The sequence below is a fragment of the Centruroides sculpturatus genome, unplaced genomic scaffold (genome assembly GCF_000671375.1).
Source record: "Centruroides sculpturatus isolate CEXI.00-Female unplaced genomic scaffold, Cexi_2.0 scaffold120, whole genome shotgun sequence".
Classification (NCBI taxonomy): domain Eukaryota; kingdom Metazoa; phylum Arthropoda; class Arachnida; order Scorpiones; family Buthidae; genus Centruroides; species Centruroides sculpturatus.
In genome coordinates, this window is record NW_019384554.1 from 888792 (window position 1) to 907391 (window position 18600).

The 18600-nt window shown below is 30.8% G+C and overlaps 1 protein-coding gene across 1 annotated transcript in view; it reads left to right on the forward strand.

Annotated features, from left to right (window-relative positions):
* The window catches only part of LOC111623776 (neutral alpha-glucosidase AB-like), a 62431-nt gene that overhangs the window by 22349 nt on the left and 21482 nt on the right, over positions 1-18600 (forward strand). Inside the window, exons 3-13 of the mRNA XM_023366479.1 lie at positions 5899-6135; positions 8512-8685; positions 12277-12316; positions 12398-12482; positions 13407-13503; positions 13583-13687; positions 14608-14683; positions 14759-14932; positions 15541-15680; positions 17504-18027; positions 18122-18282. Of these exons, the coding sequence (XP_023222247.1) occupies positions 5899-6135; positions 8512-8685; positions 12277-12316; positions 12398-12482; positions 13407-13503; positions 13583-13687; positions 14608-14683; positions 14759-14932; positions 15541-15680; positions 17504-18027; positions 18122-18282 (1813 nt within the window). The remainder of the gene's footprint in view (positions 1-5898; positions 6136-8511; positions 8686-12276; positions 12317-12397; positions 12483-13406; positions 13504-13582; positions 13688-14607; positions 14684-14758; positions 14933-15540; positions 15681-17503; positions 18028-18121; positions 18283-18600) is intronic.

Here is an 18600-nt window from a genome sequence, read left to right on the forward strand (position 1 = left end):
CGAATTACGACACTGTTTATGTATCTCCGTAGTGTGGCGCTACGGACGGCGGGAAAGTAGTTCGGCTGCCTGATGACGTTTAACGTAATTATAGGGTGTTTTTTACTGTTTTTTTACGGATACCGTCACAATTTTTTCGCAGTTTTATAGGAATCGTAATTATTGGGACCGTAATTATAGGGGGGTTGACTGTACTATCTCTACTCATTTTAATGACTTATCAGAAACAGAAGATGGGGACTTACAGAAGACAGTTTGTTAGAGCAGCTCAACAGGTGAGAGATGGAGAAGAATAATATTGCTTCCCCGTGCTGCAACAAGAATCTTGATATTATCATTCATAGTGCAATCTCTGTACTAGGATTGATAATATAAGAGAAACACAGAAAAATTCAAAAGTTTGTTGTAAAAGATAAGCAGATAAATGTTAAAGATTAAATAAAAATTTCCCTCTATAAGTTAGAATTATTCTGGTCAAGATTCCAGAATTCAAGAGAGAGAAGATAGCACCCATAAACATCATGGCAGTAGTAATAGAAAAAGAACAAAAACAATATATACCAGCTGGAAAGTCATCAGAAATAATTGATAAATTGTATGTCCACAATGAATTTAAGGTTGCTGATGAAGAGTTTCTGAAAATAAGTGATATTTTGGAAGAAATTTAACTGAAATTTAACATTTTAACAACAGGTACTAATTAAAAGCAAGAATTTGTCAAGTGCAGTTGCAGGAAATTTTTTTCAACAGGAAGTGCCAATATGTAAATGATGAAGTGAAATGCAATTAACAAATACAACTCAACAGTGAAATGCAACTCAAAATGTCATTTTTTTCCTCTTGCTGCAGAAACACACAAGTTTTTGCAAAGGTTTATAGATTTTTGGGTTTTTGTATGGTGTGATTAAATGAAATTGTTCAATTATATTTTTATTTAAAGTGCATTTCAATTTTTTGTATGTTTTTAGCTTTCAAAAGATATAAAAATTACAAGTGTTTTATATGAGGAATGTCTTACAAAATACAAAAAAAGTATTAAAATACTGTGTATTTGTTAGCCAATAAAAGTTCAAATAGAGTTGTCTGATTAGATCTACTGCAAAACTTAGCATACAGCTCTCAGACAAGTATATAATATTTATAGTCATGGTTTGATTCCAGAGTCATGCTGCATAGGGCCAAAATTACCACTGGGCAATATTTTCATTAAATTGGCAATAAAAAATATGATACTGGTGATAAAAAAAGCCTAGTCTGCTTATTCCAACATTCAGTGTAAAATTGAATCACAAAGCACATTTCAGGAAAAACAGCAGAATGTCAAGCTTCTGTGTGATGGGAGTCCTATGCACCATACACCTAGCAATGTCATAACATCATGCGGCAAATTCAAACAGGAAAGCAAGAAGTGATATTGAGAACCAAAGACAGTTTTCATGCAATGCCACTATGGGAATCCAGTGGGTAAGAAATGCATATGTGGGAAATCAGGGTGACAAAAGTTTCATTTCTCACTCTGATCGGCTTCAGATCGGACAGATCTGCTCGCAGAGTCACTAGGATAGGTTTTTAGTAGTATTTGAATTGGGGGACAGGAAGTTCTTATGATCCTTCTGTCAGTTTTTCCTGACACCAGCTTAATTAGAGTGTTAGACAAGCTAATGATAAAATTTATATACCTTTCTGAGAGGAAGGGATCATAGATCCATGATAAGACTTTAGCGTAGAACTGAGTTCATTAACGAGACCTTTCAAATCAACAAAAAACAAACTTTAATAAGAAACAAACAAATATAATATCAATATACAAGGAGATTCTAAATCCCTATCTATTTATGTGAGAGAGAGAGAGAGAGTTTACAATATCTTAAACATACTACCTTGACTGAAGGTCTCAATATCAGTCGTCTCATTGAACGAAGTCTGCTATGTTCTTGGAGAAGGTTCGAGGAAGAGGATGTGAGTGAGGGAACTCTTGCTGATGTGGCCTGTTATTTATGGCACCTTCAAATTATGGAGGACTGTGATCCGTATGGCACTTTCCAAATTTCTGTGGACTGCCTCGAATGGCCCCTTTTATCATAATTTTTGACCAATAGCGTTAAAGGATTTTCATTCGTAAACAGGATGTACAGTACAGGGCGGTATATATCCAGATGGCTAGTTCAGTTTGGAGATAAGATCCTGGGAAAGGAAGTTAATTTTTTTCTTTCAACACAAAAGTGACAGCTTTGTTTTCCTTTTTTATAAACAACATGGAGAAACTAGATATATTTCTCATGCTAATTAAGTAATAAAATTCTGATTCTCACACTACCCAGTGTTGAATTTTACAGATTGGGGATTTTTTATTGACTGATAGAAAATTTGGAGTTTTTTTTTGGAGTGACTAAAGCATAAAAATTTTGACATGACAGAAAATGTAAAATACTGTTTTAATTGAATCAAACAGTATTTTAAATACTGTTGTGATTAAATGTGTTTTCAGAATTGTTCATTAAAAAATTTTTCGGAATGATTCCTATTTGTGACAGCTTAATATGTTAAGCTTGACATGAGATTGGAAAGCAAGAGTTAAATAACCTCTTGATTTCCAGTTTCCAAACTGATAAAGCTTTCAGAACCTGCATTAATTAGTAAGTCAAACTCATGGTGATAAATAATTTGAAGTGGTGAAAAAAATTAAAAACTGGCAAATTGGCAATTTTTAAAAATTATCCAGAGCAATTCCTTTCAGAATGCCTTAAAATTGCTATACTATAAAAAAGGGTTACAAAGGTTCTCATTCTGTTCAAAATTTTTAGTGTATCTCTTGTTTGGAGTCTTTGAATGCCAGGCATATCTGTACACTATAATCAAAGATAGTACACAGCTGAGAAAGCATCAGGCTGATTGTAGCAGAATGGCCTTTCTCTGAATTGCTTGTTATCTGGACTTTTATGACCTGACTGTAGAAATGTTGAGACAGTCTGTCTCACCATCTCTATAGTCAGGTCTTAAAAGTCTCTTACAGTTAGTTAACATCTCTGTTATGTCAGGACACAGACTTCAGACACCACAGACTGACCACCAGGAGAGATGATTGTCTGATCATGACAAGCAGAAACAGCTGCAATAGCATCTTTGTCCACCATCCTGAGCCTTGCTACAGAACACTGTCTCCTATTTAAGATAGGTGCGTTATCACTGACAGGTGATTAGAAGAGACAAATTTGCATTCATGGTAATTGCTACATATCCTGCCATTAGTACCTCAACATCTTCAATTTTGTTTGTAGTGGTGCTGTGATAGAGAAGCAAGGACTGCTATAGACTACCAGTATATTGTCTTTAGCAACAAATCCTGTTCTGTTTGAGAACAGATGATCATTATGTTAGTGTGTGGATGAGTACTTCAATTCTACCTTTACTGTTGAGCAGCACACTGCCATCATTACTGGTGTGCTGATCTAGGGAGATGGCTCCCATCTCATAAGACAGTTGCCACCTCTCTTGACATTAATGGCACAATGGTATATTCAAGAAATTCTGCACCCTTGTATTTTATTTTTTATTTCAAAGTCACAAGCAGCTATTAATATTTTCCAGTAAGATGATTCTTGGCCACATGCAGCTAGGGAATGTCTGTCAGATGCCATACTTGTTTGGCTTGTATGGCTTCCAGATTTGCCACTATTGAACATTTCTAGGAATAGATGGAACATCAGCTTTAATCATTTACATGTTTGAGGGATCTGGAGCAATTGTTGTAACATCTGTTGCAACAATTGCTCCAGATCCTCCTGTAGCATCCTATGACAGATTTACAACAGATACAGGATAGCATATAGTGTCTGTATGCCTCCATACAGACTATTGCTATATGCATCCAGGAAAGAATAGGTTCTGTGAGGTACTAAATTTTTTTTTAAATTATCCATTTGCTATGATATTATAATCTTGTTATTATGTTTGCACTAATAAATTTCATTTGATTCAAACACCCCTTTCTTGGTGTGTAACTTTTTTCAATGAGAGTATTTTTTTTGTTTATAAACTTTGATAATCATTGGAATTGGTTATTCTAACTTTGTATGACCTTCTGTCATCAAAACAATCAGAATGCTAAAAGTAATCACATGCCATACAAGTTCTTAAGGAGCAATGTCACTATTAACAGCATTGCAACTTCCCGAAGAGATTGCAAAACCTAAAATAAAATGCATTAAAAAGTATATAAAAAAACACAATAAATTATTTAATGATATAAATCTTAATAGAATACTTAATTTAGTGTTACATTATTTAAACATATTATAGATGCATTTTTGAACTTATTATATTTTAAGTAGTACCACTATTAATTACATAATTATAAATGAAATTAATACAAGAAATTTCATTTGTATTTTCAATGTATCTCAAACATGTTTATTTAGAAAACCTCTGTATTTTTTCCTGGATTTTCAGCCTAAATTCAATATATTTTCCATGTTTATCTCAAATAATTTTTTCCCAATACCTGTATGTTTTAAATTATGGACTGAAGTGTCAATTACAATTTCAAAGCTTGACAACTACATTTTGATAGTATAAATTGTAGTTGAGAAACATCTATTGCAGGGGTGGCTAACCTGCGGCTCGTGAGCCACATGCGGCTCTTTGAAGGATTATTTGTGGCTCTCGATAAATGTACCCGAGTTTTCTTTTCATTTTTGTGTTATTATATTTTAAAAAATTATTATCGTTCCGTATGTGTTTCAAAATGTCTTTTAAATTACTAACAACAAATATGAAAGACTAAGTGCAACGTTGTAACAAATTTCATTTCCGTCCAAGTTAAGAATGATATGACTCATTGAAAACTGCGCGAACGAACATAAACAGTAGCGTAATCGTCCGTTATTGACCGACTCCATACCGATTTTGAATTTGTAAACTGTCATTGCAATGGACAGTTGACATTGTGCTCTGGAGGAAACAATTTGTATCACTCTTGCTATGGATATAATTTGTAATCTGGAATTTTTTGCATACCTTTTTAATACGTATTTAATTGCGGCTCTCAAAAAATTTTAAATTTTGAAAAATGGCTCGGACTATCAAGGAGCTTGGCCACCCTGGATCTATTGCAATAAAGTACATAGTTGCAATCAACACTGTTTTTTCTGATTGGCTATAAGCTTGGTTTGGTTTATTTGTTTATGACAATGCAACACATTGGCGATCTGTCGAGGGAGGATGACTACCAAGAGGATTTTCTATGGGAAACTGGCCTCTGTTCAGATGTTGCAAACATAAAGAAAACTTGGAAAACTCCATCCATTGGCCAGATGCAAACCCATGACTAATGACTTGTGTTCCACTTGGCTACTACAAGGCTATAGGTTTGGCTTGCATGTTATTGGTTGAAGACAGTTACATATTAGAAACCATTGACATATGTGAACAGAAATAGTTTGTGAAAAATGTTTTATTTATACATTTGTACTGTACTTGCTGTTGTATTAATAAAATACTGTACTTCCAATCAAATCTATTACTGTTTACTGTGTAGGAATCTCTATATCTCAAAATCTGTCTATCTGAAATTTTTATCCTTGTTTCCACGAGATTTGAGATAGACAGGTTCAACTGTATACCTTAAATAGAAAATTGATATATCAGTAAGAATATTCGTACAAATTAATATTTTTAATTTTACTTTATAAACAGAGCATTGTTTTGATTATATTCAAAATTAAATAAGCTAATTCTTAGTTTCATTAGTTTCAGTTTACAGTATAATTGTTTTATACTGTAAACATAATATGCTATGTATTAAAATTGCTGCAATTATATGTTGACATAATGGTTTAAGAGTTTTCTTATTCAAGCAGGTTAATATTTAAGTTTATTGATTAAAGCATATTTTTACAGGAGAAATCGTAATTTAACACCTGGTCAATCTCCCTATTATTTACAAATGAATACAATAAAAACAACAGCTTCAAAAATAGAAGGAAATATTGTGAATGGAAAAAATGGCGTGGAGTTTAAATTTCAGTTATCAGCATTAGTTTCAAATATGTTACATATAAAAATAAATGAATTAACACCTCTGAGACCCAGATTTGAACCAAAAGAAGTTTTGATAGGAGAACCTCCAGAAACAAAGTAAGTAATGTTTTTATCATTATTACTAATATCATCATACATATTTATGTACACACTGTTGCAAAAAAATTGATGCACCTTAGTTTGTAAGGAGTAGTAACCAAATTCTGCTTGTGGAATGGTACTGAAAAATAAAAACTTCATTACAATATCACAACATGAGGATACATGTTGAAGAACGCTTCTATCATAAATGCTGCACATATTAGAAAATAGTAAATGCATCTCAGATATTAGTCAGTTTGCATTAATTGCCAGACTTCATATGCAGCATCATTTCATGGCAGTTTTAATTAAGGCATGGCAATTTTTTTACAACATTATATTTAAAGACTTACTGGTTGAAGATTTTTTAGAATAATTAACTAACTAATTAGTTCTAATTGTCAATATTATGATTTTTATATATTTTAATGATATTATGGAGCTATGAAATTATTGAACAATGTAATCAGTTTTTCTACATTAATAAATTTTTAATAACTTTTCTCATATTTAGTAATAAGGATAAATAAAGCAAAATTTATTTTTGTTTTGCTAAAAGTACAAGGGATACTTGGAAATCAACCTCTGGAAGGCATGAAAAAAAGGAAAGGAAAACTATATTATACACAAAAGTTGCATACATACCTAAACTATTTTCCAATATATTTTCTATATAAATTCAGACATTTGTCATCTTCTGCATAACTTCCTCGAAGAATGTTGCCACCAAGGATATCAGCTCTTCATTGTTGTCAAATTGCTGCAACCTCAACCAAATTTTAATTTTTTCAAACAAGTGATAGTTGCTTGGTGCAAGATCTAGACTGTAATATGGGTAGTCAAACACCTTCCATCCAAACAGTTGGAGCAATTCTTTTGTGCGTGCAGCTGTGTGAGTGTGTGCATTGCTGTGGACCAAAACATCGCCTGAGGTCAACGAGCCTTGGTTCTTGTTCTGAATTGTCCATTAAAGATTTTTGAGGGTTTTGCACTATTCATCTGCAGTAATGGTTGTACCTTGCTCCATAAACTCTATCAGCAACATTCATGTATAGTCCCAAAAGACTGTAGCCATAAGCTTCTTGTTTGACAATATTGGTTTAAACTACTTAGATTTGTTTGATGAGGTCATATGCATCCACTATTTTGATTGTTCCTTTGTCTGCATGTTCTCAAAGTGAACTCATGTTTCATCACCTGTTATGATCTTGTACAGAAAAGTGTTGCTATCTGTGTTGTAACAGCAAAAATTGCAATGCTGACCCCATTAGCTTCATTCTGTGATCTTCTGTGAGATGTTTGTGAATTGCCAAGTACAAAACTTGTGATAACCTAGAGTCAAAGTCACAATCTTGTAGAAGAATTTCAGGAAATTCACAAGATGGTTTCAATATTGTGAAAGAGCAACTCTAACAAATTGCTTTGATGACTTTGTCAAATGAGCAGTCTTCCCTGTCCATCTTCAACTTGCACATCTGGTTGTTCTTTTGAAATTATTTATGGCACCATTCCCTCATACAACCTTCATTCGTGAACTTTTCTCTGTACATTGCAATCATACTTGACCGATTTAGGCTGCACTTTGTCCTTCAGCTTGCAAAAAGTGAATTACCTCATATTTGACAGGAACTTTGAATACACCAACCATCATTCTCCACTCATTACAGACCATGCACTAAATCAGTGTTTCTCAGTGTCTCTCTGACGAATCGTCGCCCCTTCAATAAAACCATTACGTAGTATCGCCCCCTTCACTTCAAAATTCCGATGCCGAGGGCCAAGGCTAACGCAAATTTGTACTGCATTGAATAGACTAGTGACTAGTGTAATGTTATTTGTTTAATTATTGTACGATATAACGAATAAAATATCTAATTATTCTTAATATAATGTTTTACTATATCGCCCAGAAAATTGTTTTTTGCCTCCCAAAATATAAATTGTTACTAATTACCCCCTCAACATGGAAAAATACCCACATGGGGGCAATATCGCCCCCGTTGAGAAACACTGCACTAAATGCAGTAACCAATTGTGTGAGGTTTCATAAGCCAACACATGACAGCTTATTTCTGCCCAAGCATCTGTGGTGCTGCAGTCAACCACATGTTTATACCAGCCAATAAGAGGTTTATTTCTGAACAGCCTATGTATAATTGATTAATAAAATATAGTTGTCAAATTTGAACAATAAATGATGATGATATGATTTTAAGAAAAAATTTCCTCACTATGTGAAAAATTCTTATATATATATATATTTGTTTTCTTACTTAGAGAATTTTCTCTCAGTATCAACTAATGAATAAATGAAGATCTCAATTTGTCATGCATCAGTTGTAAGTCATAGTTAAGTCATAATGATTTATAAATTTAATTGTTTATTTTTAGCTTACAGATAACAAATCAAGATTCTGAAGGAATTACTGCAACATTTGGTAATAATAAAGCTGTTGTAACAGCTAATCCATTTCGTATAGATGTGTATACTAATGATCAGCTAGTAATTAGTGTAAATCCTCGTGGTTTGATGAGATTTGAACATCACAGACTTAAGGATCAAGGGTAAGTAAAATGCTATTTTTGAGAAATTCATTACTTTTATTAACTTCTTAATATTTAATGCTTTTGAAGAAAATTTACTTTTTTTAATTCTGAAAAAAAAATAAATATATAGTACATTAGGGTTTTAGCTGGAAAAAATTTTCTGTAGCATTTTAGGTTTCAGTGAGGTTTCTTTTTGAGTAAAAGGAAATTTTGCTGTAATTTGTTTGAGGTTAGTGTTGCAATATTAACTGTATCTGCACTAAGATTACAAATTTATCAATATTTTCTACTACACAATAAAAGCATGCATATCTACATATAAATGGAGAATTTTCAGGTTTCTTTCGAAAGATCAATTCTAGATTTCCCAATCACTTTCCATTCTTAAGCTTGATGTTTATTAATTAATGAATGTATCATCCTCATAATGTAAATTATTAATTTTTCTAAACTAAACTAAGGTAAACTTTAGAAAGTATTTAGATGATGTACTTTTATCCTGGCTGGGGATATAGAGATTTACATGTTAAGGAATTTGGTTAGTTTGAAATACAGCTACTTCGAAATTTAAAATGAAAATTCTGTTTGAACTGTGATATGCATGTGTCAATTAATTTGTTTAGATCAAAGTGCCTCCATGTGACCATGCTATAAGACAACAATAGACCAAGAACAACTCTAATCTGGTTCATATGGCTTTAATTTTACAGTAACACATTTTTGGTGTCACCTTACCCATGGACTACTATTTTTTTTTCCTCTTATCTTGTAAAACATGGCTGTGTTTTGGGATTTCAAGATTGGGCTGTGAGTAACAGATTGAGATATTTGTAAGCTCTAGTCTATTGCATTTGAATGACTTACTACTCTTTGGTCTACTTTAAAAATAATTTGGCTACATTTCAAGGAATTCTGCTTTACTTTTCATAAAATCTATCTGGAAACCTGTGAGGTTCTTACCAGACATGTTGTTTACCTGCAGTTTATTTATATTGTGACCGTAGGGTCGGTGTCTCGTTGACACCACGTCAGGAGACCTAAATCTGACACCACCGAGTCTCTGGGGGACTCGGAAATCGCGACGTTACGTCACGCGAGCGGTAGCGGGTGAGTGATTGGGTTTGGAGTAGAGGTGAGGAGAGAGACGAGGAAGTAAATTAATCGGATTCCATGGTTGCTAACAATTAACAATTTTAATGAAACTAAAGGAAATACAGAAAGAGTCAATTTCGGTCATAGTTCCCCTATTTAAGAGAGGCCCGTCGAGAGAGAGAGTTTACAAACGAATCACGGGTTGATAAATACCTTGCCGATGGACTGTTCTTTCCACTAGTTCCGAATCTTGTCCGTTCACTGGTGTGGAGGCACGGTGGAGTGTAGAGGCTTAATCAGGCATGATTTTTTTCACGGCATTAATCCTGGAGGACGATTTTAATTCTGGATCATGACTTTGTTGGGCGGACTTTTTGAAGACGACTTTTATAGAGGGACTTTGGATGACGACTGACCTCGGGGTCTTTTTTCTTTTCTCTTGTTATTCCTCTTGGGTTTTTCCATGAGGTCAGGTGGTTGCCGTTAACGGTCTGGCGTCCAATATAGGCACTCCATCGAAAGTTCCGGGTGACACATCGCTGACTAGCTGGATTCGACTCAACAAGGAACAAACTCCGTGGGAAATAANACATTTATCATAATTTAAAATATTTATTGAACTTATTTGAAATCTTCAAGTATTTTTTTTTTTTATTAGAAAAAGTGCACCACTCCTATGGGAGTATAACACTAAGAATATATAAATCAAAATACACGATACAAAGTAAACATAAAATTAGTATTAGGCTTTTATTGAAAACTAAAATGTAAAACAAGAAATTAGAAATTATAAAGTCTTTTCTTCCATATTTTTCGAACATAATTGTAAAAGGCATCAAACAATGGCTTCTGAACAAGCTTATCAAGTGGACATGGCCACCTGAAACCAAGCATAAAGATTTCTAATTTCAAAATAAGTCTGTCTTGATCGTAAATTGGACAATGATGGATCATATGGTCGACAGTGTCTAGATTTTCTGTAGAGCAAAAGCAAAAGGCAGTTTCTGCCCGGTTATACATCGCCAGGTAGCTTCTAAAATTACCATGCTCAGTAAGTAGTTGAGCAGTAGCAAATGTTAAATCTCTAAGTGGTGATGAGAGTCTGCATTCAACACTAGGAAAATAAAGTCTTGTTATTCTACCAGTTTTACTGCTCAACCATTGTTGATTCCACTTTTGCATAGCATTGTCATGAATATAATTTTTAAGGTTGCTACATGAGAGAGGGATGTGAGTGTAGTCCAAGTCAGTGTCTTTTGCAACTGACTTAGCCTCAAAGTCAGCTTTTTCATTTCCTAGTATGCCAGGAATGGCCAGGAACAAATATAAAAGTTATTTTATTTACAAGATTTTTTATATGGCACTGAATATATGTGATTTTATTGCTGTTGCAATTGAGATTTAATAGTGCTTTTAGGACAGACTGAGAATCACTGTAAATGATGATAGACAAAGATTTGTTTGGTAGTGAAGTGGCCCACTGAACTGCTTGGTAGACAACATCATCTTCAGCTTGATAGATGGAGGTATGTGGGGGGGGTATCTGTACCTTTTAACATATTTTGGGCAAAATATGTCAGCTTGGAGAAAGATACAGACACTTGAGCCGACATGAAGGGGGCTTTTGGACCCATCTGTGTAGATATTAATGTCAGCATGGTTATTCATGGAGGAAGCAGATGACACTGAATGTACAGTACCCTGGGGATAACCTTGTTTACAGGGTGATGATCAGAGATATTAGGGTAATTGCAATGCGGTAGCATATGAACAATTGTAGATAGGAGTAGAGACGTTGTTGAGCCTTGATGTTAGTAGTTCTGATGTAGTTTAGAATCTTTTCTTCAATACCTAGTGGCAAAGGAAGGAGCTCTGCTAGTATCAGAGAGGCATTAGTAGAAACAGTTCTGCAGCACTTTGAAATTCTGATCTTATATATATATATATATATATNTTTATATATTTAGAGTTGATTAATATAGTTGAAATATATCATTTTAATAAAATAAAATTAAAACTTAAATGCGATATGCAAACATCAATAATATTTGTAATTGTGAAGTTCACAATTTAATTTCTCATATCACAATGCTATCACGAAGATATTGTTATTTGTTAAAGTAATTATGAAATATTTACAAAATCTGTTATATTCAGAACTATTTTTAATTGACATAAAATAAAATAAAAATAGCATTTATATTAACTGTACTAATGTTTCCCATACAATGGGGTGATATTTGTGAGATTGAAAAGTAAATTTCTGGTTAATGTCTTCTATTATATGAGGAGAGGAGTTATAGTTTCTAAAAGATTGAGAATTGCAAATTTGAATTTTTATATGAAACTTTGTTTATTAGCAATTGCTGAAATTGCTAATAAACAAAGCAGTTTTCTATATTTACTTGTTATTACATTTATTTTAACTTTCTTACCCAAGTTTTTAATTCTTGAAAAATGATTGTTTTGACTAACTTTTTATTGAAATTGTAAATTTTATCATTTTTTTTATTTTAGTAAACAAGTTAAAAATGAAGGAGAAGAATCTGAAAATAATGTAAGTGAAATATATTTTAAAACAGTTTTTTCAATATTAATTGGAAATAAATTATGAAAAATATCCATAAATTTTAATTAGGTTGAGCAGCCACTTCAAGAAGAAGAAACACCAGACGCTTGGTGGGAAGAAACTTTCAAGGGAAAAACGGATTCTAAGCCACATGGTTGTTACTGTTTTTATTATTAAAAATTATAATTTTGCATAATTTATTCATAATTTTTAAAATTATGGGCGTGGCTACGGCGAAAATTTTGCTTTTACATTTGATCTTAACCACGCCCACAATCGAAACTATATTTCCAATAAGCGATACATTTTACATTATCGATTATATTAACAACGAATTAAATGTTTATTTTTCGACAATAATATAAATATTTTATTTTATTTTAATATTTATGTATCTAACAGTATTTCGGTAAGTTTATTTTTGTAATAAAATGATTTTTATCGACCATAATAAATAGATTGTATAGCAAGAATAAAACGGAAGAATAAGAAATGGTTTCATTCGCAAAACAGACATTAAACCAAAAAAAAATCAAGTTTTAAAGTTTCGTAGCGAAGATAAACTGTAAGGTTTACGGTGTTGTTGCACAAGGAAGTTTACAAGGACTTACAAAATGGGAGAAAGTTTGTAAATCTGTACGAGCGACGAGATTGAAATGTTAGCACGGAGACACAATATCAGGTAATTCCCACGTGTGTGTGGCATCATTTAATGTCTCCCAAGGCACGACACACAAAACTTTCCCTTTTTATTTATGTGCATTCTGCTAAAAAGTTGCCTTTTCTAACACTATTTCCAATAGTTGCATTGAAATATGGATTTTAAAGCCTTCAGATGGATGATAATTCAACAGATGGTAATTTTCTAAAAGGGTTTAGAGACTTTTTCGTTGTACCAGAAAAAAAACCCCGAGAAAAACTAATAATAATAACTTTTAAATAAATAATTTTATTTACAAGTATGTGTGCATCTGTTCGTAGTAGAATATTAAGTATGGTTAGAAGGAACAAATGTTTAAAATGAAAAGAGTTTTTAAAGNAAAACAATATTTTTTATTAACATTTGTTCTGTTTCAAGGGCCTTCTTCTGTTGGAATGGATTTCTCTTTTGTTGGGTTTGAGCATGTTTATGGTATTCCCGAACATGCAGATAAATTTTCATTAAGGACAACAGTGTAAGTTGGAGGCTTTAATTTTTGAAACATTACAATTATATAACTATTATTTTAATCATATTTTTCTTTTAATTTGTAGAGGATCAACAGATCCTTTTCGTCTTTACAACCTTGATGTTGCTGAATATGAATTGAATAATCCCATGGCTCTTTATGGTTCAATTCCCTTTATGGTTGCACATAGGTTCGTTACATTTTATGCTTTATTTTATCAGAATTACAATTGTTTTATATGTGAAATTTTTATATGGAAGCTATCTTTATGCATAAATATTTTATAATAACTGAACTAGTTAATTAGTACACACACTATTTTATTTATTGTATTAATTCTTTAGTTAATCACACTACATTATGCAGATTCCATATCCATGATGATGTCAACCAGGGTGTACAGTTCTAGATTAGATTATTATTAATACTTAAACTATATGTCTGATAGCTTATTAACTTATGAACAGTTTTTATCTACAAAATCAAAATGTTACTATGAACATAAATGATACAACAAATAGGGAAGAATACTATTGGTCAACATAGCACATGTGTGCACATGACATAATAAAGTTTTCTCACTTTGATTAGGGCATCAGTCATCATCATTGTTGTCATTTGTCAGATTCAGTTATATGCTTTTCGTGTATATTAGATTATGTATCCTTTTTATTAAAGTTTGTTCACAGTTTTCATTAAAGAAATATTGTTTATGCTTTTCAAATTTGCATGTACAGTGTATAAAAGTTAAAGTAATTAATTTTATATTATTTTTATACTTACATTTTCCTGTTTTAATGGTTGTATTGGATGGTAACTTTGATTTAGATTGTGGGTCTAGAACAGATTGTTTCTAAGTTACATATATTTCAATGTATGCTAGAATAAACAGATGCTGCAAAGAACAAGGTTCTAGAACCAATTATGTTCATTCTAGCATATTCCACTGTATTTGCCTAATCATTGTGATAATTATTGATTAAATTTCAAACAGTAAATAAAGATTCTGTTAAAAAATTTAAACTATAATAATTATCAGATGGGATTTTGATATAATTAATACTACTAAAAAGTTTGGTGTTGTAAAAATACTAATAATTAATATTATAGTGAAACTCAGACTGTTGGTCTATTGTGGTTGAATGCAGCTGAAACTTGGGTAGATGTTGTATCCACATCCAAACAGGTAAATAATAACCACAATAATTCAAAATATCATGAATATCATTTTGATTATTTTTTTTTATATATATATATTTAGAGTGTTGTATCATCTATTGTTGATTTTGTGAAAGGAAATTCTCAGATGCCACAAACTAGTACACATTGGTTTTCTGAAAGTGGTATTATCGATGTTTATTTGCTCTTGGGGCCTCATCCTAAAAATGTTGTAAGACAGTATGCACGCTTGACTGGTACAACACCATTACCTGCGGTAAGTAGTTTAAAACAAAAACTTTTGATTTTGTATCACTCCAAAAGAAAACAATTAAAGTATAACTTTTGGTATTTTTATTTCTTGTACTTATACATAAGTCCTATTAAGGAACAGAAATTCATGAGAGAAAAGTCAAATTAAGTAGATTTAATAATAATTTTCAGAATGCAATATTTCTTGGGGCTTCTGAAATTTTTTCAAAAAATATTAAAAGTGAAACTATACTAGAAACTAAATAATTTACTTTTATATTTCACTTTTATTTTTTATTATTTATGTTAAAGTACAGAATTTTTTGCTGTTTTATGTGATTTTTACATAATGCATATGAATATGAAATAAGTTCTGATAAACTGTAAAATATTATTCTGAACAGAAGAAACAGATTTAAAAGAATAACAACATGATATTTCATAAAACTTTTGTATGTTTAAGATTATTATTATTATTAGTTAGTTTCTTTTTAAAATTTTATTTTATGATTTTAGAGAAAATTTCAAATATTCCAATAGTAGTGTTTGATAATAGTTAAAAATTGTTTTATTTAATGTATTTTTATTATATTAAATAAACAAAATAATGATCAAATACAAAAAATTTTCTAGTATTTTTCACTTGCGTATCATCAATGTCGATGGAATTATAAAGATCAAGATGATGTGAGAAATGTCGATTCTGGATTTGATGAAAATGATATTCCATATGATGTTATTTGGCTAGATGTTGATCATACAGATGGAAGAAGGCAAGAGTAGAATTTGTATTATTATCAAATATTAAAATAATTTTAAAAATATAACATTTAATTAGTTTTGTTAATATGAAATGCATATTTTTATTTATTCATTTTTTAAATGTTTTCCTCGAAAAGTTTTATATATTAGATATTTTATTTAAATTTAATCATTAATTTCTGACTTCTGAATATATGAAAAGTTAGAAATTGCTCCCATTTCCTATTACATATGTTGCTGTTTTTTCTAAGATCTCACTTTGAATATGTAATTAAATTTCAGTATTACATTCAGAAAAAAACTATGGAAAATATTAAACATAAATAAATAAATTTTTCATTTGTTTTAGATAATCCAGATACAGTCACTGTTGTTTATTGTGATGGTTTTTGAATATAATTGAGATTGTAGTATTAACTGATTGAAAGAATATTCAATAATTACAACAATTTTCATTGGCAGAATAACCAATACACAAGTAATGGCTGAATTTTACATTAATTCATATGGTATTTGTGATGCTAGCAAACTACAAATGATGCTGTATAAATTTAAAATGGTGAATAAACAGATCAAGCTTGTTTACATTGACATTAAATGATTTTTTATATGTTGTTAATTGGATATAGATTCACATTATTTGAGAAAAGATGAAAGTGTAGTGAATGCAAATTAAATTAATCAGATTTCAAGAAAAGAATTCAGATAAGATGATTCTTATTGTACTATGTTTGTGACCTCCAACATTTATTTTCCACCTTAGAGAATCAGAGTTTTATTGTATGAAAAGAAAATTTACAATAAAATTGTAAATGTTTATAAACTTACTTTAAAAAAGCAAAACACATTTGTACATTATTTTTATTTGCTTATAGGAGAGTTGCATTTTAATATTGGCTTATAAATAAAAATAAGTTGGATATTAAAATCTTTTAAATTCAAAATTTAAGCACTCTTACAGGTAACATTCCTATAACAGAACTTTGATAGCATGATTTACTTTAACACTATGAAAGATTTGCTGCAAATTCTTTATAACATGTTACTTTTGATTTGTTGAGCTGCTGTTGATTCACCAATCATTAGAAACAATAAAAAAATATTGAGAAATTTCAACACTATTTTATTAGATTTCTGCATTAGGTTCTGTGCTATTTATGTTATTTATAGATTATTATTAAATATTATGGCTCAAAGCATGCAATCTGTGACTTTTAAGATTTTATTAAACTTATTTTGAGTTTTATTTAATCAGTTATTATTTTTTTTTGGATATGTATCACTAAACTTTTTCTTAAGAATTTTATACTGGAATAATAATTATTATGAATTAAATTCTGATCTTAAATTATGTTGAATAAAAGTAAAAAAAAAATTGTTTAAAAGACAATTTATTTCTCCAGAATCAAAGATACTCATTTTGCATTGTCTTGAAAAAGAAGAAAATGTATCAGATATTGTCAAAAATTTAAATTTAACTAACAAACCAGATCATAAAAGAAAATTAACAGAAAATTAGAACTGTTGTTACTGCAGGATCTTTTATTTTGCAAATTTGGCATATTTTTATTAGCTTTTGGAGTGCAATTTCTCTCTTTTTCTATTGAGATTTGCATTCCCTTCAGGATGAAGAACAAAGCCAAGGACATAACATTATCTGTAATCACAATAAGCAGCATTCACTGTATTGAATTAAAATGTGTTAAGAACTATATGTAAATTATAATAAATACAATAATATACAATTTTAATCTGACAATACATGTCTTGATAACACTGTTTATTGGAGTTATTCTTAAATAGTAATCATCTTAATTTAAATTTTTAATATTAGGTATTTCACATGGGATCCATATAATTTTCCCACACCTGAAATAATGCTTAATAATATCACTGCTAAAGGAAGGAAAATGGTGACATTAGTTGATCCTCATATTAAACGAGACAGTGGTTACTATGTGCATAAAGAAGCGAGTGATTATGGTTATTATGTAAAAAATAAAGATGGTAATGACTATGAAGGTTGGTGTTGGCCAGGTTCTTCTGGATATTTAGATTTTTTAAATCCAATTGTTAGAGACTGGTGGGCCGAAAAATATTTATTAGAACAATATAAAGGCTCTACTCTATCATTATATACTTGGAATGACATGAATGAGCCATCTGTATTTAGTGAGCCAGAGATTACCATGCCAAAAGATTGTAAACACTTCGGTGGCTGGGAACATCGTGATGTCCATAATATTTATGGTATGTTAATGGTGATGGGTACATATAAAGGACATCTAATGAGGTCCAAAGGACAACAAAGACCATTCATATTATCAAGGTCATTTTTTGCTGGATCGCAAAGATTTGGTTAGTGATTTTAATTCAAAACAGAATTTATTAATTAAAAATAATTCAAATGGTAATTTAAAAATTTTTAACATTGTATTTTTTTCCCTTAAAGGTGCTGTATGGACAGGTGATAATGATGCAGATTGGGGTCATCTACGTATTACAGTTCCTATGCTTTTATCTTTGAGTATAACCGGTATGTCTTTCTGTGGAGCTGACGTTGGTGGATTTTACAGAAATCCTTCTGCAGAATTGACATTACGATGGTATCAGGTTAGTGATGTAAAGCTGATCTTAAGTAGTTACAAATATACAGTTAAAATGCATATATATATATATATATATAGTATATATATAAAGTTGTGTTAAATTTCTTTGATTTAAATTACATTGATAGAAAGTGGATACTAAAAATAATGCATTCAAAAATTTAAATCAAAGTACATTTATCATAATTTAAAATATTTATTGAACTTATTTGAAATCTTCAAGTATTTTTTTTTTTTATTAGAAAAAGTGCACCACTCCTATGGGAGTATAACACTAAGAATATATAAATCAAAATACACGATACAAAGTAAACATAAAATT